This window comes from Thunnus thynnus, chromosome 8, assembly GCF_963924715.1.
Source record: "Thunnus thynnus chromosome 8, fThuThy2.1, whole genome shotgun sequence".
Classification (NCBI taxonomy): Eukaryota; Metazoa; Chordata; class Actinopteri; order Scombriformes; family Scombridae; genus Thunnus; species Thunnus thynnus.
In genome coordinates this window covers 17,466,944-17,491,118 of record NC_089524.1, presented here as the reverse complement: position 1 = coordinate 17,491,118, position 24,175 = coordinate 17,466,944, and the positions used below count along the sequence as shown (strand labels likewise).

Genomic DNA, 24,175 nt, shown 5'->3' with positions numbered 1-24,175 from the left:
ATTCTGGCAGGCCAGGCTTGTGTAGTCAAGTCAACATCAGGGTGGATCCTGATGACAACCGATAGTTAAGTCAACAAGGAAGAACACATAAGAGAACCAAAAAGAAGTTTCCTGTGACAACAACTTTCATTAAAATAGGTAGTTTACATAAGAAGCAATTCTCAACTTCACTAAGCAAGAAGACTGGGTCAATCCAAAATGTTTTCAATTACAACTAAGGCAAAATGAGTTTCATGCAAAATTTTTCATCAGCCTTTTTGGTGCAATAATGTCCCTTAAATCTAAAATGTGCTCCCTATAAAGCTGTTCCACCAGCGGATAAATATTTCTGAATGACAAACCTAGATGTACATGACAGCCATCTTTGTACAGTCTCCCAAAAGCACAGCAAAGGATTTACTTAAATCCTGTCATTTAGTCTGCGCTGCTCTCATTGGGCATGATTTGAACAGTCTGACCTAGGCTTTAGATTGACTTCAGGAAGAATGCCAAACAAATAGAAGAAGAAGGAGCACTTTATCGATCCCCGTGGGGAAACTGATCCTCTGCATTTGACCCATACACACACACTAGGAGCACTGGGCAGCCGCAGTGCAGCACCCGGGGACCAACTCCAGTTCTTTTGCCAGTGCCTTGGTCAGGGGCCCTGACAGGAGTATTAACCCTAACATACATGTTTTTGATGGTGGGAGGAAATTGGAGCACCTGGAAGAAACCCACACAAACGTGCAAAGAACAAGAACTGCACAAGAACGTGCAAACTCAACAAACTCCACCCAGGTTCCCAGGACCTTCTTGCTGTGAGGCAACCCTGCTAACCACTGAGCCACCATGCTGCCCTCATACACCCAAATACACACGCTGACAAAAGTGTATGGTCATATGTACACATGCATGCACAGAAATGCAAGTGTTTGGATTTAAGGAGGAAGATCATGGAAAAGGAGGACTAAGAATAGTAATAGACAGTCTACAGGCAAGGAAAAATAAAAGGAAAAATAAGGAGAGTGAAAACAGAAAGACAGAGAGAAACAGCAAGACCAAATGCAATAGAGAGATAATGAAAGAGAGAGACAATAAGATGGAAGTAGACAGATAAAGAAACAACGAGAACAAGAACATGACAGGAGGACAGAAAAACAAAAACAAAAAGGATAATTTTCCACATCAATACCCTCTCCTTTCACACCGCTGTGTCCACTTGGGCAGCTGACAGGGGGTTGGAACAGGGAGGGGGGAGTTGTTGTCAAGGCAAACAAACAAATTGGCCATTTTTAACACATCCTGATCCCTGGTCCTGTACCATTGGTGAGCATATAGGAGACAGAAGTCTCTGCCATTTTATCTAAGCACCTCAGATGGCTGTGAAAGCTTGTTGTTGACCTTGAAAGTATCCATATTTCTCTATTACTCTCTGTGTCTCATTCTTCCTGGCTTTCTCTCTAAATGTTGCCATGCACATGTTGACCTCTATGTAAGCACTGCAGAAGACAGGAATGAATCATAAAGGTGCTTATTAAAGAGCTGTACATTCATCAGGCTATAAGAGGTAGGCTCTCTGGGGTGACTGCTAATGCATATGACTCACAAGCATCTGTAACAGTGGAGCATTTTTGCGTTGTAAAGCACTTTGATAACACACAAACTACAGGGCATTGTTTTGACCACATGCAGAGTTTTGTAAGCTAATTGGCAAGTTGCGTCGGTGAGCCATACCTTATAATTTCAAACAAATTGGGTCATTCTCTTCCTTACAATCCCCACTTGTAAATGTATAATTTGAGAGTGCAGCAAAAATTGAAACAGTATGCAAATGTATTGACATTTGAACAATTAAAGAGGAGGTCTTGATTTGTGTGGGTGTTAACTGCAGCACTGTGGGCTCTTATGTGGAAGTGATTCAGAATCTAATTTTGCAATATGGGATAAATAAAAGGTTTCCGAAGCTCACCTGTGTCCCATTGAGGCAGTGAATATAGCCTGTTTGTGCCTACTTCTAGTAAAAGATAGCTTTTGATATGCTTAATCAGTGGTTTGAGGCTACATATCAGAGCTTGGCATGATTTAACAGTCCTTAGAAATGGGTATATAATGAGTTTTCTGTGGGAATAGTACATTTAAATCAATTTAATCATCTCACTTACAAGAAGTGACAAAGGAATATGTCTTTTTATGAGTTCCTATATGCAAGAAGGAAAACAGGCATGGGGCCATGGGTAAATGAGTGGATTATGGCGCTGTTGGTAAAAGCCAAGAGAGGGACTTACTGACCCATTTAATGTCCACTTCCAGTGGAGCCGCTTGTTGGATGTGACCCCATCCACTCCCCCATAATCCTACAAGAGATGTTCTTGCCTCGACATAAGCAACGTTATTGGACTTGACAAGAACCCAACTGTCTGCCACACAGGGTCTCAACATCACTTTGATGTAATTGCACTCCATGACGGGGTGAATCATGTGACAGAGTTGTTTGTGCACTTGAGAAATATGGGAAAAAAGGAAGTATGAAGTGCAGTGTTGAGTGGTAAATGCATACAGAATCACCCTCACTCCCTGCACTGACGTTGTCAACTCTTCCTTTTAAAGAAGTCTTTGATTAAAAATAACCTTTTTTCCATTTTAAAGAAAAAAGTCAACAGCTCTAGCATCTACATTAATAATCAGCTATGTTCTGTTATACAAACAATGATTTCTGCACAATTAGATGCTTCTGTGTGTGCATTTGCTAAGCTTTCACCTGTGCTTGTGATGAGATGAGCAAAGCTTAAATGTTATTTTCACTTTGAGTCCTATTTCCTGTTTTTTGCAGAGCACTGCTCATAACACGTACCTTCAACTTTTACCATCATAAAAGCTTGTTTCAGTGCCTAGTGAAGCAGGCACTGAAACGAGCATCAAGATATCACAGAGGGCGTCCAGTGACAGCCAGAAAAAAGTGCCATCATTTACGTGTCAACATCAGCCATGTGGGAGGACAAGTTTATTGACATCTTGATGATCATCCTAGACCATTCTCCCTTGCGCTCATCGACTGCAACTAAACATACATTAGTCAGCAGCAGGGCTAGGCGCATGTTTCATTGTCAAGAAGAGGGAACAAATTCTTCATTGACATTAAAACACAGATGTGAGAATGCAGAAGTCCCGAGGAGCAAATACAGTATGTTAGGTGTTTTGCCAAACATACACTACAGGAAGGGAAGTGGGTTTCTGTGGTTCTTTGACGGTCTGTGAATTAACACATGTAAATAAACACTTGTAAAGTATGCGCCTTACACACATACAGTATGCACACAGGCACAAAGACAAACACCTATTACTACAATGTAGTCTTATGTCAGGGAGGATCCTGTTAAAGACCCTGATTTCTCGATCGGTAATGAGTGTACATTCAACAAATGATAAATCGATCGGGTGTGCAGTCTGTCTATACACAGCTTATTCCAAGAATCCATAACAGCTAAATTGAAAATAGGCTGTTGTGGAGGCTGTTTCTTGACTGTCTAATAATCAGTTTACTTAACATAAACACATAATGCCATGTAAAGACATGCTTCAAGTTATTCTTATTACATTACAGAAAAGGTGACATTATGGCCACTTTTACTGCAGCTGTCTGCAAATGTAAGGGTCTGTTTGAGGGGCAGCTTATTTTAAATTCTCCATATGAGTGTGTGAAACTATTTTTGGACATTACTAAAATAAGAACATATTTTGACTGTGGCCTCTTCCTCAATTGCTCCAAATTTACTTGTACTGTGCAAATATTTAATTAAAAAATCCCTTGGTATCTTTCTTGTGGGCAGTGAAGAAACTTCACTCTTGTTATTCAGAGTTGGAAAAACATTTTTTTTGTTCCTCATGATTGTTGAAGTATTCTACTAAGTACACCCTCTGTATATGAATTATGATTTCAAACCAGGACAACGTTCTTCGTTACAGCAAGGTTTGCCTTGGTCTGGCTAGATTGATGCTCTTCCATTTGCTGAACCCAATTTAGCAGCCCCAGACCAAGTCTTATCAATACAAAAGTGGACAAGCAAACACATTAATAAATATTGAGCTCTCGGATAATCTGTGGAAAAGTTGCTTGACCTCCATGGCTCATCACTGACTGTGCTGAGCATTACGTGGATTTAGGACTCTGGGTGTGGAGCGGATTAGGATAATTACTGTTATTATATTCTCAGTGTAAGGACTATCGCAGGCCTAGGCTAGCCTTGCCTCAGCTCTTGACAGCTAAATTAAAAGCATGTGCTACTGATGTGACCGTGGATGATTGATCCTCTCCCATGTGTCTACCATCTCTTTCTCACATAGGCAGAACCTTGAATCCTTACACTCAGCCTACAGAGAGTGAAGGTTTTTTTTTTTGTTTTTTTTAAGGGCCAATGGAGATTTGGAGTTTCAGCATCACTTGGGGAATGATCTAACCTTGCCCCAGGCCAGTCTTTGCACCTGTCCAGGCATGTATGTTTCCAGAGGTGAGAGTATATCTTTCTCTCCCTGTCTTACTCTAAAAAAAGGAATATGCTAGCAGGGGTCCCTTGAGCCTTAGCACTAGGGACTCAGGGAACGCCCGGATGGTAAACCTCCCTAAATCCCCTAGATACTGATCCCTTATGATATGGTAACTGGCTTTGAGGTGTTGTTTACCACAGAGCCCCACTCACTTCACCCCCCGAGATGCTTTCCTACACTCCAAAGCTTCCGTAACATATCTAGCACATATTAGATTCTAAATTAAAAATCAGTCAGCTGTGACACTTGATACATAGATGGGGAATAACAAAGGAATATCAAAGAGCAGTTGACAGCAACTAAAATCACAATTTCAGGAATGCAATTTGACATTATTGTCTGCAGAAGAAATGATTGGGGGGCAGGGTTCTTACCATGAGCTGGATCAGGAGGACCAAACACCAGATTGTATCTCAGGATGTAAAAATTATTCCACACATAGAGCTGGTTATCTCGCGGATTGTAATCCACAGCTGCAATGTACTGGTACTGGTTGGGAAAGTGGATATCAACATATTCCCCACGGTTCTGTTTGGTATTGTAAATGTAATCGATCAGGCTCTTGCTGACCTCGCTCTCATTGTCTTCATAGGTGGAGCGGACCACATACAGTACTCCACAGACCATGAAGGCATTGGAGGCTGAGCGCTTATCATAGGCCGTGTCCCAGGTAGCCTCAAAACGTAGCGTGTAGGGGTTCAACTGGCTGATTACCATCATGCCGTTGTTCTGTTCTGTGGCGTAGATCACCCACAGCCCGTTCTCATCTACCGCCAGGTCAATGTCTGTTTTACCACCCCACTTGTAGGGCGAGGTGTCGTGGTAGTTGGCGTTATTGATGATGGCTTCCCCACTTTTGATTCGAGTTCGCAGGTCAAACTTCACAATGTTGCGGGTACGCTCCTTGTTGAAAAACACGGCTCCATCGTAGACCACGAATCCAGTCCCATCCACCCGGTGGGGCAGCTTGTAGGTGACGGTTTGTCGGGCGTTTTGGAAGTCATCCAGGGAGGAATACTCAATGAGAGTGTCTGTCCTATAAGGAGTCCAAGGCATAAAATAGATTTTGTCGCCAGCTTGCAGTGGGTCTTTGCACCAGGCACCAGCTTGTTGCTCCGCTTCAAATAGAAAGGAAGGGTCACCGACAGCTTTCAGAGTCCCAGGACAAAGAAAAACTAATAATGGAAGAAGAGTAGAATAAAAAAAACAGACACTGGTTAACATATGAAAAATAAAACCATACAAAGCTACATGTAATGTCAATATAATATTTAACATTTTCATTTTGTTTTACGGGTTGTCCACGAGGAGTGGGGACAGACACACATTAAAGAGTGGCCAAAGGACAACTAACAGCTATAGCCAATATTCACAAGCAGTATAAGGATTTTGGTTTTGTGCATAGAAAGAAAAAAAGGAATAGGAAAGTTATTAAGCATAATGTTTAGATATATAAAGTAGTCTGAAACAAAAGGAAGCTTTGCCTCATAGACATTTACTGTTGGGAGTAGAACACAAATGAGGGGAAATAGAACAGAAACAAAACTTAAAGAAACAATTGGTCCTGTAAACAAAAAAAATGCAGCCAACTAAAGTCACTTGGCAACAGACGGGAGAGGTTATGAGAGAGCAGGAGTCAGCAGAGTCTGCAAAATGTTTGTGTGTACTTAGATGTGTCTCAGTTACATCACCTTTTATACGGTATATACCTGAGACGCTTGTCATTACGAAGTGGTGCAAATGTCACAACCATTAAAATTTAGGGAACTTTCCGTAAGGGTTTCTTGAGGTGTTTGCTTATTGCTCTGAGGCATAGGTGGCATAAGAATTAACAGAGAAAAGAGCAGCAAGTGGTCAGGTGAGAATAATGGGAAGAGTGAGAAAGAGGGGGGCTTTGAGAGAAAAGGGACAGTAGAAAGCAATAGTTTAAAAAAAGGGCCAAGAAACACTGTTACCATGGCATGCTATGGAAAAGGGGTTGAAAGCCAGGCAATATGAAATTCTGCTGAGTAGCAAAAGCACCCAGGGAGAATGAGGACAGGAAGCCCCTATAGATTGCAGCTAATATGCCCCCATTAACATCTTTTGGCTGCTTTTGTGCCGGTCAGCCTCACTTCCCTTGTTACACTACATTGGCCGTTAACATTAGAGTTAGGGGGACTCTGAAGATTACGTCTAAGATGGGTTTGCAGGGGCCACCACAGGAAATTAGGTAATTTACAACCAGATGCCACAAAACAAGGAGCTAGGGTTTGGATCGTGTCTGTTATTTACCTTTTTGCTCCACTTCTATTTTAAGCGTTGGAAGAGAGAATGAAAGGGGTGCAAGGGGAAAAAAAGAGATTAATATGAATTAACTGTCATCGCTACGATTACATATGCAGAAACAGCTTATGAGACATGGACAAAGATGGGTAGACCTATTCAGAGAAAGCAGGAAAGTTGTGAGAAAGGTGACACCGCCGTCAAGGTCCTGTCTTAGAAAAGGAGTTAGATTACAACATCAAGAATGGTCTGATCACGTTTGTGATCATGACCAACTGTTACAGCTGCGTTATAGCAGAGTGGTGGGTGGATTTTTTTATTTAACAGGCTGCCAATTACCTGTGACACTTGCTATCACTGATGTCATAACTTCAATCAGGTTCAACTTCTAACATTCATAGATAAAAAATCGTTTTGTTTTTGTTTGATAGGTAGGCAAGCAATTCTGGAATTGAAATTGAAATGGCAGGCAGGTCAGGAGAATGATCTCCAATATGCACTGAGCCATTTAGTTCAAATATTGTAAAAATTATTATAGGTTAATGAACACTCAAAGCCACTGTGGCCTCATCCAGTGGAAACTGCAGTAGTAAAGTGCCATTTATTGCATCAGTTTATTGATGTCTGTAAATTGCATTTAGATTTTACATTACATGAGTCTGGTCATGTTGGAAAGTAAAAACACATTTCTTTAAAAATGTGGTCTCTATTTATCCACCCACCACTATAAACCAAGCCTAAGAGAAAATACAATTTAATTTTTAAAAGAAAATTAAATAGTAGCTACCACTTTGCTTTATCTTTAAAATAGAGTTTAATACAATAAAGATGCCATTTTACCATTCTGGATAATTTTACATCTGACTAATATCATATGTATAAAGGTCTTTGCATAACACTACAAACATACTTTACCATTTAAAATTTTAAAGCCATATATAAACAAGAAAACAATAATTGAGGCCTTATCAAGGAATCAGGTAATCAACGTAAATCACTTGAACAAATATATTAATATAGTTTATGTGCACTGACTATTAAAACATGTTTTTAATTCCACAATACAACACTGTGCTTAATTTGTGGAGTCATTTGTGTGCTTTCCAATACAAGTCCGCTATACATAGGCTATATAATATGTAAATTAGCCAGCATGGGCACATTCAAGGCACTCTGAAGGCATCTGTTCTAAGAGGCATAACCCAGTTTGTTAATCTGAGATGTCAATGCCTGATATAAAACATATCACAATACTTAAAAAGGAATATCTCGTACGTTTAATGCATAAAAAAAACCAAAAAACACTAGCTTATTTTTAACTCTAACAGCAAGAAGACATGTTGTTTAAAAGCATTTAACAGATGACAAATTTACATAAATACAAACTGTTCCTCAGAAAAGACACGTTCCTCAGGTTAGCCCAAAGCCTAGGTCAGACTACAAGACTGTTCAAATTATGTCTTTCCAAACTGTGTCAGTTCAACTGAACAACTGGTCTGCATACTGTTTGATTAGCAAGTTGTTTAAAAAATGTCATGTTCAATGACACTCAGTCTTACTATTATTTATCATTATATATCATTTGTACAGAATAGCTCAAGAAAAATATAATTACTAAAATGTTTTATCAGCGTCTATTATACAGAACTGAAGCTACAGTTTGTATTTAACAAAAATTATTTAATTTCATTTTTATGAGATTTCTTTCACTTAAAAGGTCATTTCTATTGATGTGGACTGATTCAGACACACTTATATTTGATGCCATTGCTATTTGATATGATTTAATATGAGTGAATATGAATGAATGTGAATGTAAGAAATACAGACTGAACATGTCAGTTCTCCTGTTTTTTGGCTTTCTTAGATTTCAGTCAATACACAGGCTCAATCAGAGCAGGGCTGACTGAATCAATGTATTTGAAATGACAGCAGCAGGCAAAATGCTAGATGTGCAAAACATTTTGGGCCAATTTGCAGTATGGGATAATCTGCAAAATCTAGGCTTTCCTTGTATCCCGCAACCCTCCAGCTCCAATTAGTGGAGGTTCATATCAGGATTTGAATCTGTTATCATTGTCTAGTCTGACCTAGACTTCAGTGAAAATAAAAGCAGTGACAATTAAAGCTGCAAGCGGTGATGAACGGGCCCTCGCGCCCCATGCACATTGGGCTGTGACGTGGTCGGTGGGTCTGCACGTGTACTTCTTCATACGCAGGCGTTTTTTGGACAGCGCATGAAGTGGTGAAGCTATTTGGAGCTAGAAAATCCATCCACAAAGTAACAAACACACCTGCGAAATAAAGGCATGGTGTAGTTTATGTTGTTGAGAACATACTATGTAATATCATGCAAACCTGATGATGTGTGTTGTGAGGCAGACTTCCTGTGCACAGTAGGTGGCACTATGAGAAAGAGACAATATGGAGGCATAGTGAGTTTGTGTCTAAAACAAATTAATTTCCTAATTTTCATCGAGTCTATTTTTAGAAAAGTAAAGACTTTTAACCCACATGGCCTGGTCAAAGTTTGATTGACATGTGTCATGCATATATGTCTCATATATTTGAATGGAGAGTGTGAGCGAACTCACACCTTTTTGAACATTTACTGCTTCCACATAGATTTAGATACAAACTTCATTTGAACTTTAAATGAGTCACAAGACTTTGACCTACAAAACCTGAATTTACATGGTTTTTCTATCTTTTACTGTTTTTGGGATATTAGAGTGTGAGTTTTAAAGTATTTTCTTGCTCCTCCTGTGATTTTATAATGAGTGTGTATTGCGAAATGTGTCACAGCACTGATGGGGTGACATGATGAGGATCAGTTGGAGAGGAGAATTTTAGAGTACACTTCTGGTGAAATATCCTCAAAAATCCCATTACTTAGGCCAAATCTTACATCAAAAATCATATTTTTGTAGGAAATTTCACGGCGAATCCATTGATACAGGTTTCAAAGTGGTCAGACTTACAGTTTAGATGTCAGAAGCCTCTGTTTGACACAAAGCCCATGCCTCCTCCATTGTTTTCAACACAGTGCCATAAGTCATCTATTTAAGTTTGAAGCTGATACCATTAACGCCCTCAGAGGAGATAGCGTTTGTTCGGGAGCCAAAATTGAGGAAAAGTCTTATTTTGAAAGGCTAATTGAGGACTTCCTGTTGGATTTAGGTCAGAGGTGTCAGCGTATGATTTGTAGGTCTTGATGAGACGAATAATTGAGTTTTGGTTTGATCTCTCTACAACATTCCTACGGGTCGTGGCGGCCATTTTAGTTACATAGGTGGCGCTAGAAAGCACATTTTGGCACTTTGGGGGTTAATTTTTACACCCCATTTTTTTCACCAGACCTGATGTGTGTGCCAAATTTGGTGAGTTTTTGAGCATGTTTAGGGGGTCAAATTTAGGGTTTGAGTGGCTTAATAATAAAGAAAGAAACAAACACACGAAATACAATAGGGCCTTCGCCCCTTTGGGGCTCGGGCCCTAACTAGAGTCTCAGAAGGATCCATGAATGCACGACATTCTGCAGAAAAAATTCAAGTGTGTTGCGGCTAACTTAGAGGACAAACACAGAGAAGAGGCAGACACATTAACAACAGTTGAGTTCTCAGAAGCTGCCTCAGCCACATAAAACAGAAGGTGAGAAGAAGACAGAGAAAGATGGCGTGAAGGAAATCTGGAAAGAAAAAGAGACACATGACGGAAGACCTGATGATGTTAGTTAGAAATATAAAAGTAGAAATATCAATCAGTGTGATCAAAAATCAGTCAGTAGATGAAGAGAGTGAGTCAGATAGCCGAGGAGATTTCCTGCAGATTGCACAGGGGAAGGGAAGAGAGTCAGTCACTTTTAATAAAGCAACACAAAAACATGAGACACATTCCAACCCAAACCAACCCCCAAGACCGTGAACTATTTCCAATCGACATTATAAGCTTTCTAGTAATTCTACTGTCATATCAGCTATTACTAATCATATGATGACTAATAACCACTGTTAATAATCAGGTGTTGCTTCTTGGTGGCTTCAGTATTAATTACAGATATCAAATCAGAGCATCATGCCAACTACATTTATAAGGGGAAATAACTGGGTAACAAAGAATACCAAAGCTTAAGTTTAATTTTCATAATCTGCCCATCATTGTCATATCAAGATGAGGGTTTACTGGCATTAGCATGTGATGATAAATGGGAATATTAGCACTGAGGACTGTTTATGCCTACTGGTACAGCTCTACAGTTTTACAAGTTAGAATAGTGATGGCAACTTTTTCTACTTTTTTCTTTCACCATTTCAAAATAGTTCGCACAGAAGCGGTCTTAATAAAGAGACGCCTTAGCTTTTATGTTGCTCGATTCAAGCAATTAGTAGAGCCAATTCAGAGAGTGACTCAGTGCCAGGTGAAGGCAAAATTTACATCCTTGGCTCGAACATGAGGATAATATTGCTAATGAGGGCAGTTCATGACAAGAACCAAATTATGAAGCCAAAATGATGGAAATGGTGGAAATGTAGGTAACTTGTTGCAAAGGCCACTTGCACTGAAATGAAATATCCAAAATTGCTTGTGTGATTATACAAAGGCTTTGACAATAGAATTAATTGATTAAATACCGCATTATATTCAGTTGGTGTTAGGGCCAAAAAAATCCAACAATTTATTGTAAAACTTATTTCATGGGACAGAGAGCTTTTCAGGGACTGCAGTTACTATGATCAAAATGAGGACACTGTCCACGGTCCTGTCGTTGATCAGCTTAATGGGGATTTAATACTTTGTCTTGCAAATCAACTTCTCAAGTCTTGTATTCCAGCAAATCCAGGGCATCCTAAGCTCCTGAACGACTGCAATGTTTTTAATCACTAATCTTGATATTTGGCATATGAACTGCATCGTCTGAAAACTGTAGAGAACTATATTGAGATATTTGCTATCCCATCTGAAAACTGTAGTAAGGTTTTTGCTCTGGTGTGGAAAAGCTCAGTAAATCTTCCCTTATGATTACCTTTATCTGCATTAGTCTGACTCTACAAAACGATCTGGTGTATATGGATCTTATCAAGGGGAAGAGGAGGATTGATAAGAGGAAAGCAACAAAACACGAAACTTGTCTATGAATCACAATCTATCACAATTTACAACAGACGAGTTGGGCTTGAGTGGGAAAAGCTGGACTGGGCTTGTGTGGACTGGATCAGACTGGGAGAACACTAAGCACTTACCAGGGCAGTTGCGATAGGATACATTCTGTGTTCTTGGTCCTATTCTGGTTGGGCATGGACCTTGAGAAGCAAAAAGATGGGGCTACAGACATGCATGTTTGAAACTGCTTAGAGTGAACAGAGGACCTGCTTGGAATGTTTTTGTTAGATAGACTTTGCGAGGACCGAGAGTCCTTGGGTAGAAATTTGTTTTTCACCACACTACATCTTGTCTTGACTGCTTCCTCTGTGCAAGAAGGAGGCTAAAGACAATCATAACAGTGGGTGGACATGAGTGCACCTTGAGGCTAATCCTACTATTAAAGTTTGAGGTAACACAGCAAGACAGGATCAATACTTCACTTAACTATGAGGCAAGTAAAAAAAACAAAAAAAGCAGAATCAAAAAACAAACAGGTGTTTAAAGTAAAAGCTACAGGATTTGGCCGTGCTCAATAAGCTGGACTCAAATACTCATTATTGCTTACTCCATTTTTAATTACAGGTCCTCAAAGCCTCGGAGAGGTTAACCTGTAATGAGTTTCACCATCTAATGATGTTCACTAATGCATTCTGATTCCACCCTAAGGGGAACAGCTTGGACATGTATACTGGTAATGAGCAATGTAGAACTGATGTATTGAATATAAAATGTACTGTAGGATAAGAGTATATCATTTATATTTGGGTTAAATGTCCTTCTTCAGCTGATTCAATACTGAAACACATCTAAAGACGTCGCTGTACAAAATAGTCATTTGAATCTAAAACAGCTGCCAAATACTATCTTCCTATCAGTCACCCTCTAATTATTTCAGTTCCACCTGATTAGTGATTCTGGCAATTCATCTAAATCTTTGTCATTAATCAGTTTGTAAAGGTTACATGGGGGAATTTCCTTCACAAATTGCAAATGAACATGGCAGCTTAAAGGACAAAGGGGAATTTTAATGCAAAGGGCAATCTAAATTTTGTTTGGCAGCTGAATGGCAATGAATATTTTAGCATCCAAGAAGCAGTCAAAATGTTAACACTATCATCTTCAGATGAAATATTACCTTGTTGACTTACGAGTGGAGCCATTCTGTTCTGTTACATAATGAAACATCTGTTAACATATTTCAACACCTGTTGTATTGATGTATATTAAGCCATCAAGGTGAGCTGTTTTTTTGTCTGATAGACTTCTCCGCACAAGACTTGTCTAATGAAACCTTCGCTTGCCATCATGGAGAGTCAGCATGACTTCCTCAACCCCCCCCCCCTCTATTCTGCTACCTCATAACCAGCCTTGTCAATCCACTTGAAACACGGTGAGCACATCAATAATAAAGGTAGTACAGAAGAGGGCAAAAGGGTTTTACAGGTCATATTTCATGAAAAGTTCATGGTGTGACACAAATGGAAGAAGAGACAGAGGAAAAGGGTGCTGAAAGGCGTTGCGGACAAAGAGAGCGTACTGTCTGGTCGAGGCGGGAAGAAATGGGAGGAAGAAAAGGAACAGGATATGTTATGACACAGGGGAGAGAGAGAGGGCAGAGAAGAAGAAACAAACCAAGGATGGGAGGGTGTGGGTAAAGGGAGAGTTTTCAATTCATGACAGAAGGGTCATACTTACTGTAGGGCACACACTCATACTGGACCTCCAGGTACTTGTAGGTCCCTGGGCAGGGGTCAGGGAAGACATCTGAACCTGTGATCACAATGCACTGGGTCCGATTGTTGCATCTGTCAGGAATACACAAACAGAAGGTAATAATTAGCAACAGTAACTTATGTACATATGAAAGGAATCCATGCGGTTCTTTTCAAGCAGTAAAGTAAATAATTAAAGGTATCAAATAAATGTAACTGTGTAGAAGTGAAACAAACTCTCCTCAAAAGATAACTCATGCTGAAGCTGTGTAATACTCAACCTCCGACAAAGAAGTTAATTAGATAACGCTCAGCAAAATGAATGGTGAACTGCCTTCACCAGGTTGCAATGCTATTTAGTCTGTTATCAATAAAGTCAGGGCCAGCTCCATTGCTTCTCACTCAGCGCTTGCCTATTGGATCGTCTCTGCTATGTGTATGATTTAAAAGAGGTCCTTTGTGCGCTGTACTGTTCCATATGTCCTTTTCAAGAGCTTGGATAATCTGTCTGAATGGGTATAGACCAAAGAAAGAACTCAAATGCAATATATTGTCAATAACTGGCCAACAGTATATTACACTCCCAGTATTCTGAATGAATCTTTCAGTTATACACAGCTATGTCTTTTCTTTAACTTTGTTCCTGCTGGTTGTGATCAAATCATATGTGGCTCCTCTCTCTCTCTATGTGTGTGTGTGTGTGTGTGTGTGTGTGTGTGTGTGTGTGTGTGTGTGTGTGTATGTGTGTGTGTGTGTGTGTGTGTGTGTGTTTGTTAGAACTTGGAATTAAATTGAATGTACATAGACAGCACAAATCAATGCAATAAAATCAATGCAAAGAGGTAAAATCCTTTTCACACTGGCATACAATTACATAGGGACCTCGTGTGATTTTGGAATTTACCCCCCACATTGGTGTTCGGTGGCGCACATTTGCATGGGATAAACAAAGTCTGTGTTTCACTCAAATGTCCCGACTTATTGATTTGAGCTTGCTCCTTCTCTGAATGGGTCTCCATGCTGAGTAGCTAGTTGAGCCTCTTGAATTTGCACCCAAAATGCCATCAAAGGTCTCATTAATGATTTCCACTGCAGCCTCCATAAGTCTCGACCCGGAAGAGCATAAAATACTAAGTCTAAAATCTTTGCAAAAAACCCCCCCAAAAAACTACTCTGTTTAGCAAAATGTGATATGTCATTTATGTCATTTTTTTCTGGGACACAGACAACCTATGGGAGATCTGTGGCAATACTTGGATGCAAATAGGGCATTTTTTTCCCCCCATTTCACCAGCCCTTCACAGCAGTGTCAAAAGTTAATTTTGGTTACTGCCTTTAACATCTGGAGAGCAGACATTCTAATTGAGCCCTTGCTGTGCTCTAGAAAAATTGCAGGTGACCACCCTTTTGCTGTACTGAAATCATGATAATGATCTCAATAACCCAAGCAAGCCATCTTTGCTACCACAGGGATTTAAAATTCTATTGGCAATGGAGGAGCCAGATCAATAACACTGTTCTGCTGATTTAGCAGGGACCAGAGATAATATTTGTTTCTTCTTATCACAGACCAGTGCGCCCATTTACAGCAGATCATTGGAAAATGTATTACTGGTTGCACTGTATTGTGCTTTGGGTTTTGGTTTTGTTTTGAGCTGCTGAAGTAATCACTGCTCTGTGTCTAAATGTTATTAATATATTAGGCAGCGCAGTGAAACAATTGAGAGTTGGTTACTGTTGAGGTGTATAGCGTTAAACAAACACAGGAGGCTGGAAATTGGTGCTGTTTTGGTTTCAGATTGAAAACAAGCACATTTTAGCTGCATACCGTGAATGCACGCAGGATAGTGTGGTTTACAACCATATGCAGAACAAAAATATATTCAGCAACTTAAACAAACGGCTCCTGTGTTCAAATGTAAAAACCCACTAAATCACAATAACTGCAGAGAATGGAAATAGCCATTACCCCTTTTTTTTCCCTTTCTCTTTGTTTAAACTAAGCACAAAAGCAATTCATCTCCTTCTTCCTACTGTTCTATTTTTCTATTTTTTTTATCAGCATGTATGCCAATTAAAATAGTTCACACATTGTTTTCAAATACATTTGATGGAGAGTACTTTTTTTATATTTCACCAAAAGAGAAAAAAGGATTTTTTTTTTTTCATTTTTGGCAATGTTAAAACAAACTATTTAACAAACTATATTAATAAATATTTGTGTCTACACGTGTGTGTGCGTCTGTATTTAGTGGCGGTCTCAAGGGGCATTTCACTTTATTGATGACCTTCACGTGTGATAAGAGATGATAATATCAGAATATTGTATTTGTTTTTATGGAAATGAATTACTGTTTTGGAATTAAAACGTGCACCCCATGCTGGGCCCATAATACGCCGCTTGTTTTTGTGGGTAATATTTCATGACTCTGCAGCACTTTCCATATATTATATGGTCACTTTGATGATTCTTTCCCCTTTGCTCATGCATAAGCATATCATGCAGGAGCAATATAAATTACAGTGCTTTATCTAACAGATTCCAGTGAGACCGGGAAATGAATGCCTGGTTTATATTAGGCATATGAAACAGAGTGATATCAAAAATAAAATTCATGACACTAATGAGACATAGTCCTGCCATCGTTTCTCAGGAAAATGTATTGAACAACAGGACATAGGCAGTGGAAAAAAAAACAAAACTCATATTTCTTTTGAAACAATGTTGACATAAGTGTTGATAGCTCTTTCTGATGTATTGCCCTAATTTTAGAGCTGTGGAGCAGGGGCGCCCTGATCTATGGGATTGTGTGACTCTGACTCCATCTCATCTGTGAAACCTCGGGCATCTCCTGAGACCAATTGAAAAAGCCCTAATGACTTCTTCTATGCATAGTCCTAGCCCTCAATTTCAGAAAGAGCATGTAATTGAAATTCCTCCCATAAAAAGTTCAGCATTTGGGCCTGCCAGGGCACAGGTCTCAAAGTGCACACTAATTAAATACATGTAAAATATGATATCTCTGACTATCTTTTGATAGTCTGAGGCTATATAGTAATTAATCATGTACATAATGAATATTAAGTCAAAGGAAGCTTTCCTCCACTTTCCTCCAGAGTGAGACATTCTATTTCTATAAATACCTTGATTGCTCAACAGAATTTTACTGAAAAGTGGAAAGAGTATTAATTTATTTCATCCGAGTAATGCAAGAGAAAAAAAAAATTGAAGCTCAATAAAATGAAGAAGGAGCCAAAATCGTTGAATCTTTTTTTATTTTTGGCAGGGATATTATCTAATCGTTTGGTGGTGTTTCAGTTGAATCTCATATCCCAAAAAAAATACCGTTCTTTCTGTGTGGGAGTTAAAAGAGAATTATTTACTTCTATTCATTTATTTTTAATTTGAGATATTAGTATGTCTAACACATCCGTGACATGTTTTAACAAAGTGTTGTCCAGTTTAAAAATAAAAAAGATTTCCAGTGCTCCACATTTTAAACATGACAAGATAAATAGGACATAGGGTTTAAAGTCCAGAGGCAAAAATCTGGAAGCTGACTCTATCTATCCAATTATAATGTTATGCTTTAATTATTTAAAATACTAAGGGGTATACAATTGTCAAAATGCTCTCAGTCAAGAATACTTCTAACATGTTTTTTTCTTGAAGTGAAATTAACATAAATGCAGGACAGAGTTACTTTCTACTACGAATGCCCCCATTTCCCCACTCGGCCTGTTAATCACACTGAAGTATTCCAAATGTAATCCCATCACATCTCTGACCTTTTGGGAGTGGCAGACATCAATACAATTAGAGTGACACACAAAATGCTACTTGGATTTAATGCAAATCTCCTTTAAAAATGAGCACTCCCCGCTGACAGCGGGAACGGGTGCGATAAGATGCCAACAAGGTGTAACTGATGACACTCCTGATACCATATGTATCCACATGCAATTTAACCTTTTCCATTGCCGTCATTAAAGCATGTCAGAGGAATAATTGGACAGAGAGATAATGGAATAATTAAGTGAAAAAAATGTTACAATCTGTATTTTGATCAAAAAATGTAGTCCGAGGTGTTACTTAGGTCTAAAGTATGCTTCAAACAATAAATGACTGCAATTAGATCAGTTTTTCACTCATCCATCTCTCAGAACAGATGATGCCATTTTAATCAATGAGCGTAGGCTTGTATGTCAGCTCTGCTTATGCGCACTACTCTGACCTGCTCTGTATTTTTAAGACCCCCTGCTTTTAGTGCACTGAATGAATATATTTAGTAAAGCAGATATACTGGCTGACATTATCTTATCACAGATATATTTTTAGATATATAAGTAACAGAAAACATTGTGTACAGAAATGCCAAAGATGTTTGTGCTAAAATTATAAACACTGCCACCATTTAAGGGAACCTTATCAAAATTGTTTGTTTATGTTATGTGTTGATTAAAAAATAATGAAAATGCGCTGATAAATCACCTTTAAAATTATAGTTTAGTAGGTAAATCTTTGGTCTTTTGCAAACAGACAGATTAAAAAAATACCTCACTCAGTTGTTTACATGTAAATTATTAAATTACTTTATATTGTTGATCACATAAGTACGTAAATATTCAATGGGAAAGAAATAAAAATAGTCTTCAATGCACAACTTCTAAATAAAAACTTTAAAATGACACCAGTATGGACAGTCATGGAAGTCTTTCATAACCATTTAATGCTGCTCATGTGCCTCTTGTGTGACAAATCCAGTTTAGATATGGGTAAGATGTTCCTTAATTGCTGAATCCTAGATTGTTTTATCCCCACTGTTCCAGTTTTCCATCCTTCAACAGTCCCTTCCATTCATGAGGCCTAAGCAGCCATTAGGAATTCACGACGTAAGAAATAGCAGCAGCAGCGAAAACAATCGCTGTGTAACTGGAGGAGAAAGGCGACATGAGTGAGGGGAGCACATTACAGAAAAAGGCACAATCTACTTCCTGGTGCTCCCAGTTTGAATTTCAATCAAATTAGCGTCTCTTAAACTCAAAGTGACCCGTCTAGCTCCATTTCATCTGAAATGCTGATGAGGTTCATGGCACAATTATCAAGGCAGACATCTCTCTCAAGAGGCAAGCCTGTTGATAGCAGACAGGCCATTGAAAAATTAAATCATTTCCAGGGCCACAGAATGGCAGCAAAAGAAACAATCGGATGCAAACAAGACATGAAACACACACACACACACACACACCACACACACTTTAGATGTGTAATCACTTCAAATATCAGTATATTTAGACCATTTTCTAAGGGGGTGGCCCAATAATGTTTCAGGAAATTGGTTGTTAGAAATTAACCATTAGCATCCTGCTTTCAACTTGAGGTCTGACCCAATATCCGGGTAAGACATTCCAGAAACTTGTAATTACTGTCATATGCTTGTGTTTATGCTATATTTACTGGAGCTGCCAATGGTGCTCAACAGGGGGATTCCAGGATCTTACAGAGTCAGGAGGAATGCTGTCTGACTCACATCCGTCCATCTCAACTATTGATTTTTAAACCAGCAAAGCTACATCATCATGCCACTGAAGTCAATGGGAATACTGTTGTGACATTCTGCAGCTCTCTCTACATGTGACCTTTCACAAGACAGAATGCAATGCTGTTGAGCACACTCGATGGTGATGTTTGGTGTCCAATTCATCTGAAAATTCTGAAACCGTGAGCACCGTGACAGATTAAGTATTTAAAAATACGAGTGGAAGAAACTGCATTTCACAAACATTACTGACACTAATGTTGTCAAGTAGAGGTCATCTTTTATCACGATATAAACTCAATTTTATTACGCAATATTGATATATATATATTATGATGTAGTAAAACTCAAACTGTCAAAATAACCGGACAAGCATGACAATTAAATACTCGAAAAATCAAGGTGCTTTATTTAATAAAAAAAATAAAGCAGTCTTGCTCATTGAATTGCAGCATTGCCCACAATGATCTAATGCATCCAGAAATGTTTAAGTGATAGCAACCACAGTAAAAATGGTATGGCAAATATGGTATGATATGACTGTATATATTTTTATATCAGCCAGCCCTGTTGTCATAGTGATATAATGTAATATAACATTAATTTTGATAAACCAACCAAAATCCGTTTCCCTAGCTTTTAATGTGAGAAGCTATTTTTTATACATATTATTTTTCCTTCCATGAGTGTTATTCGTTGGTATTAGTATTTTTTTTGGTTAATGATGATGACGGTTCACTTTTTAATTTAGCACATCATCACTAATATAGTCTTGAGTACAGAGCAGTTTCATGGCTCATGAACTTGTGTACACCCCTCTGAAACGCCCAAGCTGAATCTGGATCTTTATGAAATCTTAATCTGCTGTGCTTTAAATAACACTAACACTGTATGCACAGAGAAGAGGAACAAGGCAGTGTGCTGTCAGGCAGCAACAATGAAGCTCCTCGGAGAGCCTTCCAAGCAGTGCTGTCACTGATATAAATAGTGTAAGCAGTATCATTGAGTCTCCAGAAATGCCTTACATTTACTGACAAGAACTTGGAAAATACTAATGATTACACACTAATATTACTGGGTCATTTCAAGATTACAAGTCAGCTGTTAAGGCCCATATAAATATAATAATGTCTGTAAAAAGCTGTCACATCATCCAAGCTATTGATATGTGATTTAAAAATACATTTTTCAAATACCTAATGGTGAATGGTAATGATCATTTTCATGATAATTATTGATGATTATCAACTCAGTCTAACTCATAACTGTCCCGTAATCCCACTGATGAATTCCATGTCCTCTGTTAGAGAGCTATCTGCATTGATCACTCTTGTCAATGATACGCTCCTTGGAAAACCCATAATCCACAGGCACGGCAGGACCCAGCCATGTTATGTTACAGCAATCAATGACCTTGTTATCGAATACTTACAATGAAGCTCATTAGTCAAAAAGAAATCAATAGATGTAAGCCACTTATTCATATTGTATATCTTAATATGTTCTTTTTTGTGTGCGATCGGTCGACTCGTCATCTTGACTATTCCTCAAGCTATTGTGATAAGGACTGGTGTCTAGATATACATCAGTAAAAGATGGTACATTTATGTACAACTGCATGTATTACGAAATAATATTTAAATATATTTGTTTTGCAGTCCGGTAGATATCATTTGTGTGGTAAGAATTTGTTGTAGTTGCGACCATTATCATCAGTACAGTTGAAGAAAATTTAATTATTAAAAACTAAAACCCTGAAAAGAAGAACAAGAAAAAATCCCCTCGCTGAATATTATTATCAATGAATTAATTATTTCAAACTGTACTGCCATGCAGTTTCACATCTGCTGGGGAGGTGTCCACGTGAAAAATTCCTGTACAGATTATCACCCACTTGAGTCGACTAATTGCTTGCAGCTGAATGTTCTAATTGAGCCACAACAGTCCTAAGGCTATTTTCATAAAATCATTGTGCTCATGAATATAATATGCCAGCCAGATATAAAAACAACTTGGAGAGCCAACAGGATCTATCAAACTCGGTGAAGCCTCAATCCAATTCTCCACACTTCAGGACCACATCAATTTGGGATGTTTATAAAAGTGAACACAGTTTTCCACACAAGTGCTAATGTGATTTTTCCCACATACTTAAATTAGTAGGCCAGGGTAATTATGGCAACAAATATTTTTGGCTCTTCAGTCCTTTATTGATGGAGGCTGTAGAGTAGAAAATACTATTTCTTTCAGTGGGTTGCCCCATATATGGAAAATTTCAGCTGGGTTAGAGCACAATCCAGAGTTTTGACTTGTGGAAAAGTGAAGGGCTCAGATCTTATAGCTATAAAACAAACATCACATTCCAAATAGGCAAAAATCACCACATTTCTCATTTGAGGGTAATTGTTTTTGGCAGCAGAGGCATTGTTTCATTACGTTTTCTTCCTATTTTAGTCTATTTCTGTATATAAATGGACAAAAAATAAAATCACTAATTAGTCCCACATGTAATCTTTGGCGACTGTCAAGCTGTCCTTGAACCTATTTTCATGACAGTGGACTGTTTTAAGTTTCTGCACTGATTACGCAAACACTGCTTTTATGATTTATAGACTACTTCGGAAATAAATTGTGCATATTAAACCCTATGGCTCATTTTCACATAAATAATAAAAAATAAATAAATAAAAAATCTAGTCTCACACATTCCATTTTGATATATATCAAAGATCTATTTCACAAGAATTTGCACACAGCCAAAACTATGATATATGGATGACACTTTATGTAAATAAGTCTTTTTTTTTTTTTTGGCCTCTTTTGGATTTCTTCCTATCTTTCCTTGTTTCAGATATAAACTCTTCAGAGATTGTTGTGTAATTTTTGAACCCACACACCTCAGAGAGACCCTTCTGTATCACAGGACTTTCTCTTAGAACGCACACATTTCTGACTTTGTTCTGAGTACAATAGCTCAGCAGTGACACTGAAATGCTAAAAACACATTTAAAATAACATCTGAACTACGGCCTCTGGCATTCTCAGGATATGCATATAAGGAATGAATCTGAGTCCTCTAAAGACGCTGGTGGGGAGCGTTTCGACGAGACTGTTTGGGATTTGTTGTCAGGCAGCTCCTGCTGGGTCAGTATTTGTGCTTCAGTGGACTGTTCTTGTTCGAGCGAGGCTGAGGCCAGCGTAATACACAGGGCCGCAAGCAGGGAGCAGGCAGGCTGCAACCTTTCAAGACACACAATGTGAGTCAGCTATCTGACTTCATCAAACAGGGCTTGACAATAAACCCCCTGAATACAAGGGCTCAACTGTTTTATTTCATTATTTTTTTATTTCCCAAGGCGGCTTGCCAGAGTTGCTGACAGTCTCATACAGTCCAATATCTCTCTCTGTGGCCCTCATATGTCATTCCATCCTGTGCACTTTGGCTCAGATGGCATCCCTATGTGACAACTGGTCTCATGTATAAGGTCTCACGTATACAGTGTTGCCAGTGGAACCCTGCTGAGTTGCATGTGTGCGCACAAGAACATGCACCTCCACGGGTTTGTTTCAACACTAAATCATCCGTCTTTGCACGTGGACGATAGTTGCAGAGACACATGTCTTTAAAATGGCGGACATCTCTGTGGTCAGTCATCAATCAGTTTAGGAGATACAGAGCATCTTTAAGTCGGTCCTGCCAAGAACCTGCCCTTAATCTGACCAACAGGATTTGCCAAAGGGCCAAAACAGAAGAGTAGTATGTTAAAGTTGAAGAAATGCCAGTGGTAGAAAGAGGATTCAGATAATTTACTTAAGTAAACATAGTAATACCACACTATAAAAATACACAGTTGCTATCGAAAATGTATTTTTTTAAAGTACTCATTATGCAGATTTGTCCCAGTCAGTGTATTATTTTTACATTATTGTGCATTTTTATTTATGCATTAATATGGAAGCGGTATTTTACTGTTGTCGTTGGTCGAGGTGGAGCACATTTTTTTTAACTATTTTACATACTGTTGGGCAGTTTAATCTCTAACACTGCATCATATTTTATAAACTGATCAAATGTTTTGTAAAATTAAATTGCAGTGTAGCAGCAATATAAGTCTTTTTTTTACATTGATTAAAAAATGTTTAAATGTTCTGCATTAAACAAAAGACAATATTTGAAAATCATGTTTGATTTACAAGACTTATAGAAACTAAAGTAGATTGAAAAGCTTTTTATATCAATCAAGGCACAAGCCAGAGAGTTTGTTATTTAGCTTTTGGTGGCAACAAAATATAGCTGTATTATACCAAGTTATTTTAAACCAAAAGTGGTTAAACCTATTTTATTAAACACAGGTGAACCCCTCACCTGGGACACTTGCCAGGTAATGTATTTATCAGACTAAATTACAACAGACATAATAATTACCTCCTGTAAGTAAAATTTGTTCTGTTGTTATTTTGAGATGTGAACTTGATGTCCATTGTGAATTTATTACTGTGCTCACTGATTTATTTTCATTTTTATTTAAATCTGTTCTCTTCAGCACCCAAGTTCTGATGAAGTTTCTAATTCTTTTTGGCTCGTGTTCAGTTGTCTCAGTATTGGTGCTAACATTAATGTCTTGCAGGTTATTGATGCTGAAAGGCTACTGTTGCTTTTTTTCTTTTTCTACTCCACAGTTACATTCACTTTTGCTATTTTTTCGAAGGAGCAAATAAATCCGATGGCAGCCCTGATATTCTGCTTGGCAGAAGATTTTACTCCAAAGGCCAGGGATGCAGAGAATTTTCTTAAAATAGGAAAAACGGATGCCAACAGGGGCAACCAGACAAAATGAAATGGTTGATAGTGGTCCAGTTCTGGTTGCTCAGGGTAACTAGCAACCGTTACTGTAAGCCAATTATTTTCTAAGGGTCCTGTAACTTTGGCAGATGCCTCATTTTGGCATAATTTATTTATTTTTGATACTGCACAGAGCTGTCTGCAGTTTT

At 38.4% G+C, this 24,175-nt stretch overlaps 1 protein-coding gene across 24 annotated transcripts in view; it reads right to left on the bottom strand.

The window, feature by feature from the left end:
* The window catches only part of adgrl2a (adhesion G protein-coupled receptor L2a), a 98,012-nt gene that overhangs the window by 31,720 nt on the left and 42,117 nt on the right, over positions 1–24,175 (bottom strand). For all 24 annotated transcript variants that reach the window (XR_010929263.1, XM_067596818.1, XM_067596819.1 and 21 more), the window contains exons 4-5: positions 13,627–13,736; positions 4,899–5,699 (exon numbers count right to left, since the gene is read on the bottom strand). Coding sequence is in view for 23 of the 24 variants with exons in the window: in XM_067596818.1 (XP_067452919.1) it covers positions 4,899–5,699; positions 13,627–13,736 (911 nt within the window). In the remaining variant the exon portion in view is untranslated. The remainder of the gene's footprint in view (positions 1–4,898; positions 5,700–13,626; positions 13,737–24,175) is intronic.